The sequence below is a fragment of the Scylla paramamosain genome, chromosome 27 (genome assembly GCF_035594125.1).
Source record: "Scylla paramamosain isolate STU-SP2022 chromosome 27, ASM3559412v1, whole genome shotgun sequence".
In the NCBI taxonomy this organism is placed as follows: domain Eukaryota; kingdom Metazoa; phylum Arthropoda; class Malacostraca; order Decapoda; family Portunidae; genus Scylla; species Scylla paramamosain.
In genome coordinates, this window is record NC_087177.1 from 4621100 (window position 1) to 4642495 (window position 21396).

Below are 21396 nucleotides of genomic sequence, written 5' to 3' on the forward strand. Positions count from 1 at the left end.
ACAAATCTTATTCCTTTTTTTTTTTTTCCTTTCCACAGCAAAATGGAATCCAACGACTCAAGTAGGGTGCTGTCTTTAAATGAAGTGGTCAAGCCTTCTGAAAAAAATGAACGGTATGTAGGTATTTTATTTATAATGAGTAAGAAAACTTTGAAAATGAAAAATATAGTTCATAGTTGCGCACTTTACTTTAGTAACTATTTCAGGGACAGGTCTGTAGCTTAAAGAACATAAGGAAATAAGGAAAGTTACAAAATGCCAGTAGGCCTACACGTGACCTGATTTATTATTCCTTTATCTTTATAATAAGATATATTATAGTTGTTGCTTCTTAGAATATATAAATTATGATAAAACGCTCTAATACTAACATAAATGTAAAATGTATTATATATTGTAGATAATATGGTTGTGAGCATGCGGCTGTACGTTAATTAGCATTTGGCTTACATACTGGAAGGCTTGGTTCAGCTTCCTGTGAACTAAATATGGTTCTAGTCTCGTCGTAATCAATAAGCCCTTTGCTATTTGAATTATATTTTTTGTATTACTTTGTATAAGCAGTTTTCGTGGCCATTGTAACTTACATTCTTAATTGTTGCTTCTCTCTACATAGACCTACAACCTACCGGTTCCTTACCATAAATGTTGTGGCTATACTTCTGGTGATTCTGGCTGCCTTTGTAAGTATCGCAGTCACTGCATCGGAGAGCCTACATGACGACCTTGAGCAGGAAAGGGGCGGTCCACTGGTGCACACAGCCAAAGGAACTCTGAGAGGGATACAAGAACGCTCTCTCGGAGGTCACTCCTTCTTCTCCTTCTACGCCATTCCGTATGCGAAGCCGCCGCTCGGGAAGCTGCGGTTTCAGGTTTCAGTATACTCTTTTCCTTTCCCTATCCTTGCATGGTATATATTTCTCCTTATTTGTTTACATCCTCTTCTTTTAGTAATGTATGTATGCCTAGGAGTGTGTGTGTGTGTGTGTGTGTGTGTGTGACATTTCCTGCTGTCAGATTGTTATTGTTTATGTTTGTTCATCATGAGAGGCAATTAAAAAAGAGATCCCATTGTGTACAAATTATGAAAGGCGTATTCATAAGAAAAAATTGAAGGAACTGAAAATCTGGACTTTGGACACTGACACTGATGATCCTTCAAACAGGACCCCGTGGAAGAGGAGGCGTGGACGGGAGTGAGGAATGCTTTTAGTTACCCCGAGCCATGTATTCAAATATCCTTCTCGAAACACAAAGTTGGTGACGTATCAGAAGAAAACATGATTGGCTCAGAGGATTGCCTCTACCTCAATGTGTTCACTCCAAAGGTACAGTATGTGCAAGGAGGGGCGTAACAGGTTGCATTTAGGATTGAGAACAAACGTAGGGTCGGTAAGAACATAAGGTAACAAGTGTGTTCTTCTGCAGCTGGACGCAGAAGAGAAGCTGCCAGTGATGGTGTACCTGCACGGGGGCGGGTACATATCTGGCACGGCATATCAATACCAGCCTTACGTTCTGCTCAACCACCAAGTGGTGCTGGTAGTACCGCAGTTTAGGCTCGGGATGTTAGGTGAGGAGATGCTACCAACTTTTTTCCTCCAAAATAATTGCTAACTAAATAAAAGTTGTCTTAAGCAGACCCAGGCTTCTTTCTAGACATTAAGTGTTTACACGTGTAATGGCTCTCTGCACAATTTTTTTTCTATCCAAAAATTTTGCAATAATACTAATGATGCTCAGTTTTCAGCCTTCCTGTCCACGGAAGATGACGTCATGTCTGGGAATTACATGCTGAAGGACCAGCTGGCGGCCCTGCAATGGGTGCACCGTAACATACACCTCTTCGGCGGCGACCCGCACCGATTGACCTTGTTCGGGGAGAGTGCCGGAGGATGCAGCACAGGCCTTCTGTCCATCTCTCCGAAGGCTCAGGGTAAGGTTTGAGTGACTTAAAGAGGTGTTATCCCAATTCAATATGTGAACACATATGTGATAAAAATTTGATTTATTAGATTAATCGGAAGAGTCCTAGTGATATTTTATCTACATTACTTTAACCATAAAGTTATTGTATTTGATTATATTTCTTTCCAAAGACACGTTGCATTTGATTTCATTGAAATGTAAGAAGCATGTGACGAGAAATATCGATTTTACATTTCCTAGGGTTGTTCTCGCGAGTCATCCAGCAATCCGGCAATGCAATGGTTCCCTTCGCTTTCGGTAGGCGACACCGGAAAGTAGCGAAAGACACGGCACGTATACTAGGATATCATGGAAAACCAGACTCCAAAGACATCCTCTCCTTCCTGCAGACAGTTCCTGCCCAGTCATTACCAGCCATTGCCTCGAAGTATTATGTAAGAAGCAAACCTCTCTGCTGCTTTTATTATATATATATATATATATATATATATATATATATATATATATATATATATATATATATATATATATATATATATATATATATATATATATATATATATATATATATATATATATATATATATATATGTATATATATATATATATATATATATATAATTTTTTTTTTTTTTTTTTTTTTTTTTTCATAAAAGAAAAGAAACGAAGCTGTTGAAGTAATATTTCACTCTTTCTTTGGTCGTTTCAGGAATGGTTTATTTATCCATTCGTGACGGGTCCCCGTGTTGATGGAGATGTGATCCCCGCTCACCCATACGAGATGGCACAAGCAATGGCGTGCCCTCCCTGGGAACTTATGATAGGCCACACAGCTGATGACGGAGCTCTCCTTACAATCAGTTAGTAATAATTTATTCCTCATTGTGCCTTTTTTTTTTTTTTAACGCTGTTTAGATTATTACTATGAAACATTAAGCTGGTTATGAAAAAATATTGTCCCTCATTTTTTGTTTCTCACTTCTCCATATTCAGTAAAGCAAGCTAAATAAATATAGTTAATTAGGAAGTTTATGCATTTTCAGGTCTAACATATACGACAACGCACATTTCCAAAAAGTTGACTAGAGTTTTTTTTTATAGCCTGCCCAAATTATTTCCAAAGAAGTTTTGATGATTTACTTTTGAAAATGAAATAAAAAAAATGACTGCTAAAGATCCAGAATTAACCAATAAGAGGTGTGAAGTGAATATGATAGTTAACTCAGGTGGACGTAATATATGAGAGTGAATAGAGGATCTTGTGCAGCACAACCATGGGCAGGACATACAGTTTGCATATTTAAGAGACCGTGAAATAACGGCGGAAGGTAGCTAGAGGGGCAACATTGCAGATATGAGAGGTTGAAGACGGTCACTTATGGGAATGAAAAACGTACGACTCACCCTCTTTAAATAAAACTGCATGAGAGTGGTCTCCTTATATATGGGAACCATGCTGCATGCAGGGACGGATAAGGTTCTTGTATAGAGTAAGCAACTGGAAGGGGGGAAAGAATTGGCGAAGACAAAACAGAACTCTTAGCTTCATGGAAATTACTTTAAACATGAAAAGGGAAGTTGTTATAATTAACTCCACTCAGAAGAAAAATTAAAAACTTACCAGGCAAATAAAGAAAAATGGCAAGTAACCTGATTCAAATACGAGAGAAAAGGAAGAGAGAAATTACGGTATATATGAAGAAGAAGGGATGTCAAATTTCTATTAAGATTCTTCATAATGAACGAAAGCTCCTGCAGCCGGTGACTTCACTTCGCTCTGTACCTCAAGTTTTTGAGGATATGTTACTGTAGAAGCAGGTGTCTCCTGTCTACTTCTACTTTAACACAATCGCAAAGTCTCAAATTCCTTCCATCTGATCAGAGATTCAGGCTTATGACGATGGCCTTTATAATCAACCATTTTCCACTCAGACGTATATCTTCTGGAGAAACTAAGGAGGCGCCTGGAGGATGACTTCACTGAAGTTGGTCCTCTAAGCCTCGTGTTGGCAGATAATGACCCTAATAAGGAGATAAAGGCCGAAGCTTTATACCACTACTACCTGGGAGAAAGTATCAATCTTGAACTTAAAGATAATTTTACTCAGGTAAGAAGTTGTCGGGTTCTTGTGTACCTATAGAGAGGGATAGTCGAGGAGCAATGGAGGGGTTACAGACTGTTTACCATTTTTTCTTTTCCACCACAGCTTCATACGGACTATAACTTTGCGGTCCCAAATGACTTAGTGGCCTTGGCGCACTCCACCTGTGCTAAACCACATCGACACACCTTCTTCTATGAATTGACCCACCGTGGCCAGCGTTCTGTAAATGACCCTTTAAATATAACAGTTGGAAAGCACTGTGAGTATCAGTAGTTACTGCTAGTATCAGTTTGAAGAGACGTACAGTAAATATATAGTATAAGTAGAGATGAATAAATATTTTTCGCCCCCAGCAAATAAGCCATATCACTGTTTGTCTGTATCTCAACAGGGGTGACTCACGCAGATGATATCCTCTATTTGTTCCTTGGGGAGACTTTCAGGCCAGGATTACTGCCTCTTGAACGTCCCGAGGATCTTGCTTTACGGGATATTATGAGCAAACTTTGGGTCAACTTTGCTTACACTGGGTAAGACATGAGAGGTCGACCGAATAAACCGAGGTTTTTTGGGAAAGGACAAAGATGATAAAAATATGATGATAAAATGATAAAAAGTCATTACAGTCTGTTTTGTGCATGGTTCCTTTAGATAGTGGAGAGAAACATTAAGCTTCATAGTAAGACAGATTCATTGCCATAAGTTTGCCATCCGATTATTTTTATTTATTCTATTTCTTTGTTTATTATTTATTTATTTTTTTTTTTTATGGATAGTTATTTCAAGTAACCACATGTCAGCAAAATACTAGCAGGGAATGTTTTTTTTTTTTTTTTTTTTTTTTTGAGCTAAATGTGATGTTGTGTCCTTTTTGGATGTGTTCACTTACTGTAATATCATATATTGTATAGACACCTAACCTTACATACATTAATCCTGTAGCAGTGTTTTGTCCTCTTCAGATACTTTTCTTTTGCTATAGCCAAGTATAAGGTCTTCCTCATGCTTTGCATTATTATTATTTTTTTTTTTCCTGCTTTGAGGGATTCTTTCATGAATCAGGACTACGGAGAACCTTGGTTTCGGCATTCGTGAACCATTGCCGAAAGAGGATTGCATTTCTCATTTCGGACATAGCCAGAATTCGAACTCGTGCCCGTAATCTGCTCCCATGTGAGCGCGGTTCACTGGCCCAACCTGATTAAGTTATACAAAATATACACCTATTATTCTTACACAAATTAATCTACAACAGTGCTTTGATCCATTTAATTCATCCAGCTGTAGGAAGCCAAAACCTCTATCTTACATTCTTCATTCTAATCCCGTGCCTGATCTTCCTGCATCCCACTGCAGGAACCCAACACCTGACGGTTCTCTGGGTTTCACGTGGGAAGCGGTAGAGAACGACAACCTGCACTACCTAAGCTTGACTCCGTCCCCTACCATGAAGCCTGACCCTCGCCGCAAGGTCAGTTAATCATACTTTGGTATCTCTATTTTTCTTAAAAGTATATTACTCATATATTGTTCTGCCTTGGTGTTTGTTGTAATGTATGACTTCATTCTATATATATATATATATATATATATATATATATATATATATATATATATATATATATATATATATATATATATATATATATATATATATATATATATATATATATATATAATTTTTTTTTTTTTTTTTTACTCTACAGATACGTGAGTTCTACAGGAAGGTCCTTCCAGAGCAGAATGAATTTTTAGAAAAACTGGCAGATTTAAAGCACCCATAGACAGTTAGTAATGGAGTAATTGACCAAGGAAATGATAAATGGCGCGATACGAATTGGTAATGTAGCTAGTATGTCAATTGATAAGTGAGATGTCCTGTAGAAACTCAGGATTGAGCATTGGTGGTGATGGTGACCAGGATGTGAGTGTTGGTTGAGAAGTATTTGATTGACTGATTCATTGATTGATTGATCTAGCCCGCCATAACATCGGGAGCATATACTTCCTTATCCAGGGCGAAATAAGATGCATCGCTTGAGGAGGTAAGGCAAATTATTTGTAACTACAATTCAAAGACAGTACTTAAAGAACAGGTGATATGCTACTGTATCAGTGTATGAACTGTTTTTTTAATAGCCATAGTGATGTGCATTTACTTGATTATACGTTTGATTCTGCTATCTACGAAAAATTTCTGAAAAAAAAAGCTTGATGTCTTGGTAATAGTAGTAGTAGTAGTAGTAGTGGTAGTAATAGTAATAGTAATAGTAATAGCAGTAGCAGTAATAGTCGTAGTAGTAGAAGTAATGTCAGAAAAAATAAGTTAGTAGTGTTTTTGTTGGTGGTGGTAATTGTAACAATATGTAGCATTGGTAATATCAGGCATTGTTCAGCATCATCACAATTATGAATTATGCAAGATTAAACTTATACGATGATTATTATTTGTAACAATAAATATACTCACACTCATACAAACAGGCGCTCGTTTGTCCACGCACGCACGCACGTACACACACACACACACACACACACACACACACACACACACACACACACACACACACACACACACACACACACACACACACAGACGTGCAGAGTTCATACCCTTTTTTATCATTGGCATTTGATTTCAATAAAAACTACTATGATAGCTTCAAATCTATATTTATTTTCTGATAAGGTTCTTTTTCTTATATGCTGTCGGCTCGCGTCCTAGCAATCATGTTTCTTAGGTCTGAATTCAGAACTATTTAGCTCTCTCACCAAGACTATTTTCAAAGGCCACGGAGATGATTCGCTGAGTTCTCAAGAGTGTTTCTTTTGTTAATAATGCAGAAATAATGTTAATCTGTCACTAGAACCACATAAACATCTTTCAAAGTATGAAGATGCGGCGCAGAAATGCTGCAGAATATAATTCCAAGAACGATGGGCAACTCAAGGCTCTCCTGAGGGTGGATGCCTCGTGATTGGTATTGCACAGGCCTAAAATTAGATGTAATCCAGTGTCACCCAGGTCGGCGTTAACTAGGAGAGAGATACACCGCACTTCATTCAACATTTCACTTTTATTTTGCCTCGTTACGGGCTACACACATGACACACACGCTCGGGACGACACTACAACATACAGAGGAGCCAGCCAGCCGCCCCGTGCCGCCGCCACCGTCATCCACCTGCTCGCGTCAGCTCGGCCCACCCCGCCCGTGCCGCCGTGCATGGGCTGGGCAGGGAGGGGGAGGGAGTGTGGAGGTGTGCGTGGTGGATGGAGTTCACGGGGCCAGACTGGGGCGTGGATTAGGGAGGTAAACTATGAATTTTTTAACTTGATAATGGATGCCTATTTTGCCATAGATACAGTAAACAATGGAAGATTTTTAATACATATATTCTTTTAAGTACATGAATCGTTTATATAGTGTATCCATGAGAATCTGTGTGCCAGTCTTTCAAAGAAAAAAAAATCAACCTGACATTACACTATTTTGTAACATTTATTGGTTATAACTTCGCCGCGCGGCACTTCTCGCTTGGTGACACAAGCTGATGGACAGCGCCGCCACCCCGCAACCCGACGGGCGGAGAGCGGGACGGCGCGGAGCACGTCCTCGGTGAGTGGGCACGGAACTTTCTGCTGATGGTGAAGACACTTTGCACTATTTACACTGTTCAGACTCTACGCTAGGCCTTAATGCTAATGACTAGATATTGCACTCATCCCAACCTGCCACCCGAGAATATCGCCCTCCTGCCTCCCCAGGCCCGCCGCGCTGCGCTCGCTCGTAGGGATGCGTTGAATTAAGGGTGTTTCAGGTTTTCCTCCAGCAAGGCGCTAACGACGGATCTTGGGAGAAGGAAAGATAGAACTGTTCCCAGGCGAGTTAAAAATAATGTAAGAGAGCAAATGAAACAGAGATTCTATAATTCCAAGTTCTGTATGACACAGAAGTGGCAACTCACCACAGGTACCACAGTCGGCACGGCGGCCATACTTCACGCTCTGTATATGTACATGTTACTCAACAACAGTCACCGCTACTCGTCAGTTCCTTCTGGTTCTCACAGCCAGAGAACTTAAGGTGAAGGACTCTTGCCGTGTACAGAAAAAAAAAAATGATTCCAGAACTTGTATTCACACTCCGTCACAGCGCGCGCACGTGCGCGCGCGCACGCACACACACACACACACACACACACACACACACACACACACACACACACACACACACACACACACACACACACACTGGCCGCTAGTGGTGGGTCTGGGCGGGCCGCCACACACGCCATTTATCGGCGACATCACGATGGATATGCTGGAGTTTATTATACAGCTTGAGGAATTATTTACTTACAGAAGCTAGTAACTGAGCACCGCCTCTCCCCTGAGTGGCTGGCGACCCTGCCCACCTCCGACCCCTGTGTTGTAGGGTTGGTGGGAAGGTGTTGGACGCCCAAGGAGGGGCGGCTCCAGTTGGAATATATCTTCTACGTCTTTGGTATGTTGCTGCAACACGTCACTGTGGCTTAAACATCGCCGCCAGTTGTAACGTCAAACGAAGAAACAAAATACATAAATATTCTTAAGCGCTAGAAAACATTTTATTTACAACAACCGTGACCATGCAGTCGGCCTGCGTACTGGTCTTAAAACAAAAGAGTGGGAGCCGAGTTATTGAGAAGTGTGAGAGGAGGAACACCCAACCCTCAGGAGGATGGCCACACCTCTCATCACGTCACTATTGCCTTTGTTATTACTGACGCTCACCAGCCAACATGATCATGTCAGCTGAGAACGCTAAAGAAAACAGACGGCTCGTGTGTGCTGGATTGGACCCTTAGGAGCCACCGTGACTTGAGGAAGCGGAAGGAGAGAGGCATGAGTGTGTCCAGGGAATATTACCTACAAAATACAGACGAGACACGAAGGGGAAACGTTCGAGTGTGTGTGTGTGTGTGTGTGTGTGTGTGTGTGTGTGTGTGTGTGTGTGTAAGTATATTTTCCGAGTAATATTATGGTATTGATATCGTCCTTACATGCTTATATAAGTAGACAAGAGTACAGTGAACGAGCCTTATATATCTGCGCAAGTAGCAAGGGAGGTAAACAGGCTGGAGCGGAAGAACGCCCACAAGTAGCAAGTAACGACGAGGGAGCATCGTTCTCGGCACACTCGCACTCCGTCAAGATGTCATAAGTCTGTTCAAGAGGGTGAAAAACGAGATAAAATCGAGTTGACTTATTCAAAATATTCTGAGCGAAATTTCATTTTATGTGTGTGGGAGTCATTCATTCAGCCAAACAAAGCAAAATACAGTGTTAGAGTTAAGAACAGCAACGTGAAGGAAAAGGGTGAAGTTATGGAGGTGTGTCAGGTCCGGGAGTTCAGGTTCCTGTCAAGGAAAAAGCTTCGCTTATCTGACCAGGTGTTAATGTTTCCATGTTCAGTGATCTGCAGTAGCTTAGGTGCCGCAGACCCAAATACTCGACTGCTATTTACATCACACGTTATTTATCACTTGTAGACTCTGACCGCCACTGAGCCAAGCATGACGCACGAGACGAGCACTTGGGCGGGAAGTCGACTAAAGGAAGGGATTATTTTCTGCAATATCGATCTACTTTTCAATCATTATAACATCGTGTAGAGAAGCCGCAACTGACGCCAAATGTCTTGTGTATGTCACTTTCAGAAGCAGTGTTCGGTAAGGTCACACTTTGTCACACTGCCACCAATCGACTGACATTTACATACATACGCGGGTCGGACACGCGAGCACCCGGCCAACTGAGAACTCTATCATTCTCCCTCTTAAAGTGTTATTACAGTGACTTTTTTTCTGAGGTACAACAACTATGAGGAACTGTTCCACTGTGGTAGGTAGAGACGGCGACACGCAGCAGCGTCACACGACACACGACACGACACGGAGGGTAGTATACACTCTTATACTGCAACCAGGACGTCGGGAAGCCTCCGCCCTTATTATTATTATTATTATTATTATTATCATTATTATTATTATTATTATTATTATTATTATTATTATTATCATCTTTATGTTCATTATTCATATTATACTTTTCCATACATTTTGCCTTTGGCACAAAATAACAATACGGAATTAGGCACTACAAGATAATATTCATCTGCCATGTATTTCACTACATTATGAGTTTCCGGCGGGCAAGAACGGCCGGCACCAGCACCATCACACTGACGTCACACACACACACATATACATATGCAGCTGCACCTCAAATGAATATTTTTGTATAGGGAAGCAGGAGCCCTAATAAGAAGAGTTAGATCCTTCCTAGGACTGCTCCGTGGGTGCAGCGAGAGGGGCTGGGTACTCCTGAGCGTTGCACTGTTAGGAAGAATCGTCGCTGCTCGACTCGTTGTTCTGCTGCTGCTTTATGTCCTGCTTACGAGCTTCCTCTTCCTTTTCCTTCTGAAGCTGGTCGGAGGTCTTCATGGTGGCAGCGAGGTACTCTGAAGGACCTGAACCCGAACAGAACTCCATCTCGATGCGGTATTCATGACGCGCTAAGTACCGCACATACTTCTCCGGCGGGTCCTCGCTGGTTACGGAGACGGAGCGCATCACACAGTGGCTCACGGTTGTAGCCGGCATGGTGAACTCCACATAACAGAATTTGTCGAAGGATTCAGGCATCTGGTCAAAGGCGGTCAAATTCATGCGACAGGAAAAGGAGTGCTGAGTGTAAGCTCCTTGACCCTCCTTGGGCAAGCGTGACATTCTCCACACGATGGCTCGGTGCTGGTGTTCGTACTTGGCCTGACCTGACGTGACCTCCATCAGCGCAGACTCAGGTGTCTCCACCGTCCCCATGAGACGCTCGATGCCCTTCACCTTCCCCGTTCTGCAAAATAACGCCCAGGCTCAGGGTCTGGCTCTTAGGATACTGTTTAATAACCCAAAAGACAAAGCATGACTTGTAATAGTATTAGTAATAGTAGTAGTATTAGTAGTATTAGTTGTAGTAGTAGTAGTAGTAGTAGTTGCTGCTGTACCAGTAGTAGTAACAGCAGTAGTATTTGTTGCAATAATAGGGGTGGTGATTGGCAGTGATGAATGATAAGTCCAAAGATGCACGTGAAAACATTCAAGGGATTTTACCTCCTGTGCGCTGACTTGACGGAACCGTATCTGAAGTGCTTCTCGACGCGAAACATGTAGATCCAACACTCCGGCAGCGGGAAGCGAACCACCACGTCCTCACACGGCACCTGGGGAATACTCGGGGCCATTAACACACACACACACACACACACACACTTTGCAGCTTATGTTTAATGCTTCATTGATTACCTCACCTGGCCAAGCTTCCTGCCAGAGAACCCAGGCACAAGGATCTCACAGGCAATGTCCACGCGTCGACCTTCAATGGTAATTTTCGTCTTGACTTGTAGCGGCAACTCTCGATTCTTGGGCGGCCGAACGCGGAATCTCATAAGCTCGATGTAACATGCGTCTGGAGGCTTGTATCTGGAGGAGGAGGAGCGAACACGTTATTAAGGGAGGAATTCTTAGTTAACATGTACATCGCGATATACAGAAAGATGTAATGTTTATTTATCACGCCAAAGGGTTGATGGCATATGGTAACTTACTTAATGTGTTGCGTCTTTTCGAATTCCTCGCCATCAACACAGCAGTGGAACTCGACAGCCTCCAGACGAATCCATTCCTCAGTGATGACTGGAATAATGTCATGGCGACCCACAACTTCTCGTCCCTGCTTCCTCATGTCATTGATGCCCAAATCCACGTCCGGCATTCCTGCGTACCCAACAGACACAAAAGTGTTAGCAGTGGCAATGGCATTAAGTTCTTGGACAGAAAACGGAAAGCTAAACATGCTGTGTAGTATATTAAATATTTCTGCCATTCATGGACCTGTTGCGTTGCACTAGTAGTCGAGGTTTTATAATCTGAATTCACAATATGTCTGTGCAGTGTGGGAGAGATATTATCTTGGGTTGATATGTCAAGCAGGAAAAGAAAAACGATCCTTTTGAACTCTTACCAGCGAAAATGAACGACATGAACTTCAGAAAAAAAAAAAAGAAAAAAGAAGCTAAGTTTAAGAGGAAAATTTGTCTGCACCTGAGAGAAACCCGAGGAAGAAAATCCTGACGCGGGCGATCATGCGGTGCACGACACCCTTCAGGTCCTGCTCCACGTAAATCTCGTCCACGGCTGTCAGCTGCACCTCCTCAGACTTGTAGTTGAGTGCTCGGTCGCGATGCACCGTGAGCTTGAAGAGTTGCTCCTCGACCAACGATGAAAACACCTGCAGATAGTCGTTATGTATAGGGATATTCGTCTCCTTCCCATAACAAACTAATTTTTTTTTTCTTTTCGATTATCTTGATTTATTATACCTAAAGTTAGTTACCGTTTATATTAAATGGAGGTAAATTAAACATTCATCCATTTTTCTTTCAAAACATATTATTCCTGGCATGAAAACGTGTATCTAAGCAAAGGTGTGGAGAGACAGAGCTATGCACATGTGTCATTATATGAAGCGTATCCTCTGTATATACAACATCATGTATAGAGTCTGTAGAGTGTGTGTCTAGGATAGACAGCTTAAACTTTACTTGAGTTGATTTGATTTTAAATTTTCTCACCCATACATTGCTTTAGTCTTACCTTTAGATCTTCGTAATTTTGAGTGCCCAGTTTGAGGAGTTGGGAAATTTGCGGGGCGTGTTCCACCGGCATGCCCAGTTTTCGCACATCGCTGGCAAACTCTTTTACATGCTCGTAATCTCCGGCAATGGCGTGTTGCGCGAATTTAGAAATCTTAGTAGTAAGTCGCTCCGCTTTAGAGACTTGGCCTGGCCGTACACCGGGCCGCTCCTTGTAGAATATATACTGTACCTTCACAGTGAAGATCTTGCCGAATTGATCAAACTGTTGCGCTCCTGCAATGCACAAATAACATGAGTTTGGTATAAGAATGTATGGGATACAAAACTGGAAGAATATTAGAAAACGAAAGTGATGGAAAAGTATTTTCTATCACTAAAAGTATATGAAAATTTTCGTATACGAAATACGAGATGAATATTTGAACAAAAACAACATGCCGCGGAGATTTAATCTTCTTTTCGGATTTTATATTTCATTAAGTCAGTTCCACCAAGACACCAGTAACAGACTGAAAATATTCCCTTAAAGAAGGAAAGAGAAGCTGAACTTACCTATATCAGAAACGGAGTAACAGGCTTGAAGTGGGAGTTCCTGGAAAGGATCTTTATCATCCTTGCTATTGAAGAGCTGCAAACACGATCCCTCAGTTAGCTTGACGAATACTTTTTTCCAGAATCTGAAGGGAGCCCAAGGAAGCATTAGAGGAAACCGCAGCGAGGAAGCTTGAAGATGTGTTGATGTGTGTGGATGTTGATAAATGTTTTACAATTGTCAAAAAGATACAAGGGTATGTGTTAGTTTCAATAAATTTTGAGCCACTGAAATAGAAGAATAATGACAATAGAGAAAATTTTATTGTCATTGTCTTTCAGACGCAGCATTTGGGTGATGGAGTTTTGGGTAGGTGTATAACACGAGAAACAATGAAAAACTTACACTTTCGATTCATAACAGTTTATATAGATGGCTGGTAACTTTGAAATGTTGCTAACAATGTTACTTCCGTCAACAGGCTTACACAATGTGTTTAGTAAGAATAATAAACTGTAACTGATGATGTCATGATACTGAAAAAGAACGTACAGTAGAGCTGATGGCAATGTGCTTTGTTTGCTCGATGTCTTTAGAAGAGCTTTAAAGTGTGAAGTGGTCTCATTCGTAAAAGGTATGGATTCAGTAAGTGCTTCACAGGACACGAAGAAGGAGTTCTTGGAAAATGAGGATTGTAGACGAGCCAGGTAATGAAATACTTGAGCTGGATTAGTGAACAATATTCGTTGGTGTAAGACGTGGGTGAGGAATGCAAAAATATGCTGGCACGGTTGATGGTTTTGATGGCGATAAACTGTACGTCACTGAAGTGAATTGTAATTATTCTACTACGGTACTTCCTCCGTCACAAAGGGCAGTGAATGAGTGGTTGTTTGCTGCTGTCAGTGAATGCTGGATATGCTTGTATACGACTATGGTGTACGGTGCTTTACTGTCTGTACATGTAACGTATAATACATGGTATATACAACGAGAGAGAGAGAGAAAGAGAGAGAGAGAGAGAGAGAGAGAGAGAGAGAGAGAGAGAGAGAGAGAGAGAGAGAGAGAGAGAGAGAGAGAGAAATAGGTGTTATATTAAGAAAAACTACATTGGGACAATTTTCTCTTATTGATTGCTACTGTTAATCATCAAAATACTGTTAGTGGGTTGAAGCTGATTTACGAAACTTATTTATTACAGATTGTTATGCTACATCGGAATCTACCAGTTATATGCCAAACAATACATTAAATTTAATTATTAATAAACGTAAAACTATTACAAGCTGAAAGATGTAGTACAAGTCAAGCGTGAGAGTAATCCACACCCTTATGGCCAGTGCTGTCTTTAGTCATCACATTATTGCAAACCATTTTTGGCAGTCATTACGCAGAAAGAGTCAAGTAACGGGAAACGATGTAGCCTTACGTGTTGGCTTTCCGTTACAGCTGAGAACATGGGGGAACAAACTTGTCTTCATTACTAATTTTTCATAACCGAATCAAACACTATGATTTAGAGATATGGTTATTATTATGCTAAAGATATGGGCATCGCCATGCATACTGCATCAGCCGCTTCAGAGCTACCGATCAGCTGTTGCTCTGCGAAGTAGGTGTGCCAACAAGGTATTATTGTTTCATATTAAACAACGAGTACTTTTTCTTCCACTCCGGCATCACCGGCCGCGGCATCAGCATGGAAGACAATACAATAGACCTTTGGGCGTTGTGGAGGAATACGTATTTGCAGAGTGTGAAGGAAAAGGTCTATCATGATTTAGACAAATGATGGACACGCCTCCATCAAGATGAATTGTTACGCTACCCTATACCTGCTGCTAACCCCCCATGTGGCAGAGGCCTCTGCTAACTTACGTGACCTTCCTAGAGTAGTACCTATTTTTTTTTTTTTTCCTTAAGAATTTATTAGTGTCGTTGAGGCTTCATTAAGTTATTCAGTGGACTTACAGTTTTACTGGAACAGTAATGGTAACACTCACTAGACGCCCTCAAATGCTACTTTATTTTGTTTTGAAACGGTAAATTTTTCCACAAAAACCATTTTCATTTGCATTAGTTTTTCGCGTGTTTTGAAACGAGACAGGAATACATAAGCCAGTAAGCAGCCAAGAGCAATGCCCAATGACAGTATTACTTTAGCACGTAGCGTGTACCAACATGGCAGAATCAAATCTTTCTGAACCCATGAAACCGAGTACAGAAAAGAGATATTTTCAAATTTCAGATATATGACATTTAAAATATCTCGTTTCATACCATAAATTTATATTTGTTTTCATAAATACACATATCAAGAGGAAGAGGAAGCCGATGGCAGTTGCCATATCATTTGACACAGTTCACGAACCTCCCTCTTGGAAAATATTAATATCGCCACCTTGTTGATTGCATTACTGGTTAGAGAAATGCTGGCGTTACGGAAACTGAATACACGCGTCTGCTCTGCCATTTTAACGGACTAAATTTGGCTTCTGAAGCTTTTTTTTTGAAGTTTTTTTTTTTTTAAGATTATATTGCCATTTCCGTTGTTGGCTTAAAAGAGTCTCTCTCTCTCTCTCTCTCTCTCTCTCTCTCTCTCTCTCTCTCTCTCTCTCTCTCTCTCTCTCTCTCTCTCTCTCTCTCTCTCTCTCTCTCTCTCTCTCTCTCTCTCTCTCATATTATGTTCAAGATTTTATGGAAGCCAACTTCTAGATTACACAACTCGACCTGAGTAGCAGAACACCCAGAAGGAATAAACAACAGAGTTTGGAACCAGCGCGTGATGAACGTGTTCCGTGCATATAAACCATGATATATATATATATATATATATATATATATATATATATATATATATATATATATATATATATATATATATATATATATATATATATATATACTTTGCATACACTCATGCCGTTTCTAAGAAAACAAATTGTGTAATATTTTGTCTCTGATGGCCATTAATGGAGATGTGAAATGGAGCAGATAGAACTTGAAAAACGATATCAAGATAACACTTGATAGAAGAAATGAGCTTGGGCCAAATATCTGTCTCACCAACACGACTAAGAATATAGTTTTGGAAAAAAAAGTAATTGAAAATTATATAATAACATAAAAGAACTATGAATTATGAAGCTGAAAGGGAAATAGTGTTATCAATAAGAAAGAAGCGAGCCATTGCCAGTTCATTACAAATTACATATATTGTGCTGCACTAGAACGAGAATATAATGGACCCAAAGTAAGGCTTGGTATAATCTACCGTGCAGCTACGAGGCACTGCACCAGCTAAGCTAATCACTATACAGTATTGGCGATTAGTAGCAGTTCTGACAAGCTGCAAATGGCGGAGGCTTTGGCGGTGAAGAGAAAGCCAAGCCGGCCTGCAGGTGTTAGGACGACAACGTCAACAGCCTAAGGGGAAAACACACTAAGAAGCCACAGCCAATACAGCATCTAAGAACTAACACTCCTCTGACCTGTTCGTCAAACCTCCTCGTCCATCTTTTTTTTGGAAGTGAGAGAGGCTGGCGCGCCCGGGGAAGAACAAGCATGTGTTACTTCACCACCACGCGAGCGCAACGAGCTGCGCTACAGGACTCACCCCTAGCACTTTATTTTCTCTCGCTTCAGTTGGAGCAAGTACTATTCCAAATTCATATACCAGTTAAATATCATATCTGATCTGATTTCATCTCGAGAACTGTAGCTTCTTTTGTTCATTAAATCACCTGCGTTATAGTATTTAACCTGAGTTCGTGTTGGAAAGTTTGAAAAACAGTTTAGGCTATTGTCTGAAGCACGAAAAACAAAAGAAGTAGCGAATCACGAGGTGCCTTACCTCTGGCCAGTGATCTTTTTCTTGTTGGGTTGTCGGAGATGCATCTCCCAGAGGGTCCCAGTCAGGTGGGTGCGCGGGAACGGCTCTAAGGGCTGCGACTGGTCCTCCTCGAACAGCGGTGTCGGCGGCGTCTCTTGAGAATCGGTCCTCTCGAGTGCGCCGGGGACAGCTGCAATAGAAAACAGAGTAATAAAACATAGCCCACGTAAAGAAAAAAAAATACATATATATATATATATATATATATATATATATATATATATATATATATATATATATATATATATATATATATATATATATATATATATATATATATATATATACATGAACTTCTTTTGATACCAGATTCTCTCGTCACGTCATTCTTGATTTATTTTTGTTTTATATTAACTAATCATGCAGACTCGAAAACTTTTAAAATCCGCTTATAAAGCACATACAACCGTTATTCTTTTGAGTAAGTGGGCACACTTCATCTTGCTTAAGGATTGCCGTTGGGAATGACTTCGGGATGGGACATGACACAACTGGAAGGAATCTGGTGATGATCATGGGAGGTGGCGGTGTCTTGGTGTGCTGGTTACCTGATGTGCTGTAAAACAAAAGATAACCAAACAAAAGAAACTGAACAACGACTCTCGCCTCTCATTCCTCACCTTTAGCGTCAACAGCTGCCTCCGCTATGTCCTCTGCACCGCGATCGAAAGGATTGAATCTTGGCGATGTGTCAGTGAATGCCGCAGCTCCCACAGCTGCTGGTGGCGGGGCGAGCACAGGCACAGGAGAAACTGCCCTAGGTGAGGCCCCGGAAGCCTCCACTCCTGCCGGCCTGCAATAAGGTCACTGGTCACTTCCATAATAAGGAGTCCATCTTCAGTTCAAGGAATGTGAAAATATATATATATATATATATATATATATATATATATATATATATATATATATATATATATATATATATATATATATATATATATATATATATATATATATCGTCGTGAATACATCAAGTTTGTCTCTATTTTTCTTTTCTTTTTTTTTTCTTTAGATTCTAAGTGATACAATTTATTATAGACTGAGGGAAGAAGATGGGTGATGAAGGTGGTGGTGATGATGGTGGTGGTGAAGTACACGCGAATTATTGAGAGTATCCGAAGTGGTAATTAAGAAGAAATAATACCTATTGACGAAATTATTGCCGTCGTCGCGCTTTCCAGTTTAAACAATCCCGGTAACTGGGACGCTTGCATCATTATTATTTTCACAGATGATAAAAAGATCTTGATTGTGATGGTAGAGGAAGTTTCGTGTACCCAGAGCCATTGTGGTGAAGATGGCGATGAGATTACGAGACCGATGAGAGAGCTGGAATGTAACAGGGATGACAGCTTGGAGATGCTCTTAGCGAGATGCTCTCTCCCACCACCACATGGAGGTGGTGGGAGAGAGGCTTATAATGAAACGTATGGAGGTCAGTGATGGACGCAAAAAGATGTGATGGTATAGTTAGGGTCAAAGTCATGATGGCGATGCAGGGAAAGTGAGTGGAGAGAAGTAAGTGGATGTCAACTCACTTTATTACTACACTCATGGTTCCCTCGTCCGAATCACCAGAAGGTTGGCGGGCGGTGCGGCGTGGCGTAGACTGAGGGACCGGTGGAGGTTCGTTGAGGGCCAGGAAGGGGTCGAAGCTACTGCTATCGCCGAATCCGAAGCCCTCACCGCCTGCTCCACCCGCTGCTGTAGTGTCTCCCCAAGGTGAGGCCGCTGCCACAAAGTCAAGAAATTTATTTCCATATTGTTCATATAAAAGGTGTTTAGTATGTATATATAATTGTAATATCCATGGTGTTTTCTTTGTCCACGGAAACAGAAGCAAACTATTCTATAAGTTATATGTTGGCACATTGATTCTTCTAATTAGTATACGTATATTTAACATAATCATCACATCGTCACTAACTTACCTCGAGCCGTGGAGGCAAATGGATCATGATGTAATTCATCTTCGCCTTCAGCTCCGGCATTATCGAACCTGGCGGAGAAGGCGTCAAATTCCTCGTCCGTGGCAACCTTGACGCTATCCGGAGCAGTGCTAGGTGCCACGCCCAGAACAGCTGCCGGTGCAGGTGTCGGTTGTGCAAATGGGTTCACCATGGAGTTTCCTTCACTTTCTGCGAAGATGTCTAGGGACGGCTCTGCTCCCCCTCCAAATAAGCTCATGCCAACATTAGGAGCAGGTGCTGAGGACCCGAAGAGCGCTGCACCAGTGGAATCTGCACCTGAAGGTGCAGATACTGGTGTAGTACTGCTTCCGAATATATCGAAGGCCGATGATCCAGAAGAGGGGGTGTTGCTGAAAAGCCCAGCTGCTGGAGAGGCAGGAGGCGCAGCTTGACCCGCCTCGCTAAAGAGACTGTTGGCTGGAGAGCCTGGGGGCGCAACCTGTGACACGTCACCAAAGAGTCCTGCTGCTGGAGAGTCTGGAGGTACCGTCTGAGGAACATCTCCAAAAAGACTGGCTCCAGAAGATCCTCCAAAGATGGCATCACCAGTGGGAATGGAACTGGCAAAGGGACCAGATGTGTCTCCGAAGAGCTCCGCCCCTTTATCGGCAGAGGTACCAAATGTGTCCGGTATTACTCCAAAAGCATCGGTGTCAGGGACGCTTGTTGGTATTGCTCCGAAAGAGTCAGTGGCAGGAGCGCTTGTTGATATTTCTCCAAAAGCATCATTGGCAGGGACGCTCTTATCTCCAAAAGCATTCACTGGTTCACTGCTGGAAGACGGTACGTCTGACACACCAAATGCATCAACATTTTCTTCATTATACTGATCTTCATGATCAACTTCATTTATCGAAGGTTCTGCTGGAGCAGCTTTCACAGGAGTACTGAGATGACTTGACGAATTAGACGAGTTTGAGTGCTCGCTATTAATAATAAGAGGCATAGGTTCAGGTGAGCCAAATACTTCCATAGCCTCTATTTTTTCCTCTCCTACTGAAGATGTGTCTGGAGCATCAGCTGCTGCTACTGATATTTTACAAATTTCTTCACCAGTATCTTGGTCAGCTGCCTCGATCACTGTAGGTTCACTGTCCGTTTTTTCACTCACTTGCTCTGGAGAAACAGATTCTTCCAAGGGGATCATGTCACTCGGGCCATCACTTTTAGCAGGAGACTCTGCGATCGCTGCTGTATCATTAACAGTCACCTCCTCTGACAACGAAGGGGTAGCAGATACCACTTGGCCCTCATCAGGAGATGCTGTGGGCTTTGAGTCTTCAATTGTAGCACCAGAGAGCAAGTCTGATATACTCTGCTTATCCGTTTCCTCATTTTCAGCAGTAGTGTCTGACTCGGGTAGATCCCCAGACAACAAATCTACTTGTGGGGACTGAGATGTTTGGGGTTTATTGAACAGGCTAAGAATGTCTTGGTTGGTTCTTGGTTTCTGTACAGGAGTATCACCGAAAAGATCAAAGTCATCTGAGGTAGAAGTCGGTGCTGCTACGTCTGTGTTGGCAGTACTTTTCGTCTCCTCTAGTTCGTGATCACTGTCCATGTCTATTGTTTGGCCAAAGATAGCGCTGAAGGCGTCAGAATCTTTTTTCGGGGATGTAATCTGGATGTCAGGCGTTGGGCTGCGAGAAGTGGGAGCGCCACTTCCAGGTGATGGACAAGGCGTTCGTGTTGTAGTGAGCTTTTCATGAAGCGTATCTGTAGTTGCCTCCATGGCGCCAATTACTGTCTGTAGGAGGTCTTTAGTCTCCTTCGAAGGGGGAGGTGGTCTAGGTGGTGGTGGTCTTCCCGGAGCCACAGCTGTGCTCTCTGCTGGGGGACTATCGTTCATTAAATCAACAACAGGAGATGATGGAGCGGGAGGTCGAGCTGGTGGCGCTGGATGAGGAGGCTGAGGCACTGGTGTTGTATCGACTACTTCAGGTCCTCCAAACAGGTCGCCTTGGGAAACAGGCGTTCCAAACAAATCAGACTCTTTTGTCATATCGCCAAACGGTTGCGATGCAACGCCAAACGGATTCATATCAGAAGGGTAAGCCGCAGGATCTCCGAAGAGACCTGCGGCCGCTGCGTTGGAGTCATCGATCTGGTCACTAAAAGGATTGATTCCCGTGTAGCTTACCGCCGAATAGTCAAAGGCACCTCCCATGAGGAAGGGGTTGGCGGCTGTGTCCCCGACGTCAGCTGGCGGCGCTGGGTCATCGAAGAGGAAGGGGTTCTTGACGTTTCCACTGAAATCCATCTTGGTAAT

General features: G+C 42.0%; 2 protein-coding genes across 15 annotated transcripts in view; one reads left to right on the forward strand and one right to left on the reverse strand.

The window, feature by feature from the left end:
* LOC135114062 (pyrethroid hydrolase Ces2a-like) overlaps window positions 1–6701 on the forward strand; it is a 48196-nt gene extending 41495 nt beyond the window's left edge. For all 13 annotated transcript variants that reach the window (XM_064029724.1, XM_064029734.1, XM_064029730.1 and 10 more), the window contains 12 exons: window positions 39–113; window positions 617–872; window positions 1167–1328; window positions 1429–1573; window positions 1751–1936; window positions 2170–2363; window positions 2639–2789; window positions 3862–4037; window positions 4137–4293; window positions 4426–4564; window positions 5391–5505; window positions 5741–6701. In XM_064029724.1, coding sequence (XP_063885794.1) covers window positions 39–113; window positions 617–872; window positions 1167–1328; window positions 1429–1573; window positions 1751–1936; window positions 2170–2363; window positions 2639–2789; window positions 3862–4037; window positions 4137–4293; window positions 4426–4564; window positions 5391–5505; window positions 5741–5818 — 1834 coding nt within the window. In that variant the 3' untranslated portion in view covers window positions 5819–6701. The remainder of the gene's footprint in view (window positions 1–38; window positions 114–616; window positions 873–1166; window positions 1329–1428; window positions 1574–1750; window positions 1937–2169; window positions 2364–2638; window positions 2790–3861; window positions 4038–4136; window positions 4294–4425; window positions 4565–5390; window positions 5506–5740) is intronic.
* Window positions 6702–7092: 391 nt separating this feature from the next.
* LOC135114058 (protein stoned-B-like) lies at window positions 7093–21387 on the reverse strand. 2 transcript variants are annotated; one of them, XM_064029709.1, is made up of 12 exons: window positions 19089–21387; window positions 18696–18888; window positions 17778–17950; window positions 17119–17287; window positions 16757–16804; window positions 13286–13410; window positions 12732–13006; window positions 12180–12366; window positions 11684–11852; window positions 11387–11558; window positions 11190–11299; window positions 7093–10932 (listed from the first exon to the last, which is right to left on the reverse strand). In XM_064029709.1, the coding sequence occupies exons 1-12, from the start codon at window positions 21385–21387 to the stop codon at window positions 10419–10421; spliced, it is 4434 nt and encodes a 1477-aa protein (XP_063885779.1). In that variant the 3' UTR covers window positions 7093–10418. The 2 variants fall into 2 exon arrangements, with proteins under 2 accessions (XP_063885779.1, XP_063885781.1); XM_064029711.1 differs by lacking the exon at window positions 16757–16804.
* Window positions 21388–21396: the final 9 nt, after the last annotated feature.

Bases quoted from the DNA above. Each gene is read 5' to 3' on its own strand.
- LOC135114058 (XM_064029709.1), bottom strand. From the start codon at position 21,387: ATGGATTTCAGTGGAAACGTCAAGAACCCCTTCCTCTTCGATGACCCA. The intron at 17,288-17,777 runs GTGAGGAATGAG...TTTCTATTGCAG, and splicing joins GGCAGCTGTTGACGCTAAAG to CTGTCCCCGGCGCACTCGAG. The intron at 12,367-12,731 runs GTAAGACTAAAG...GACTATCTGCAG, and splicing joins AAAATTACGAAGATCTAAAG to GTGTTTTCATCGTTGGTCGA.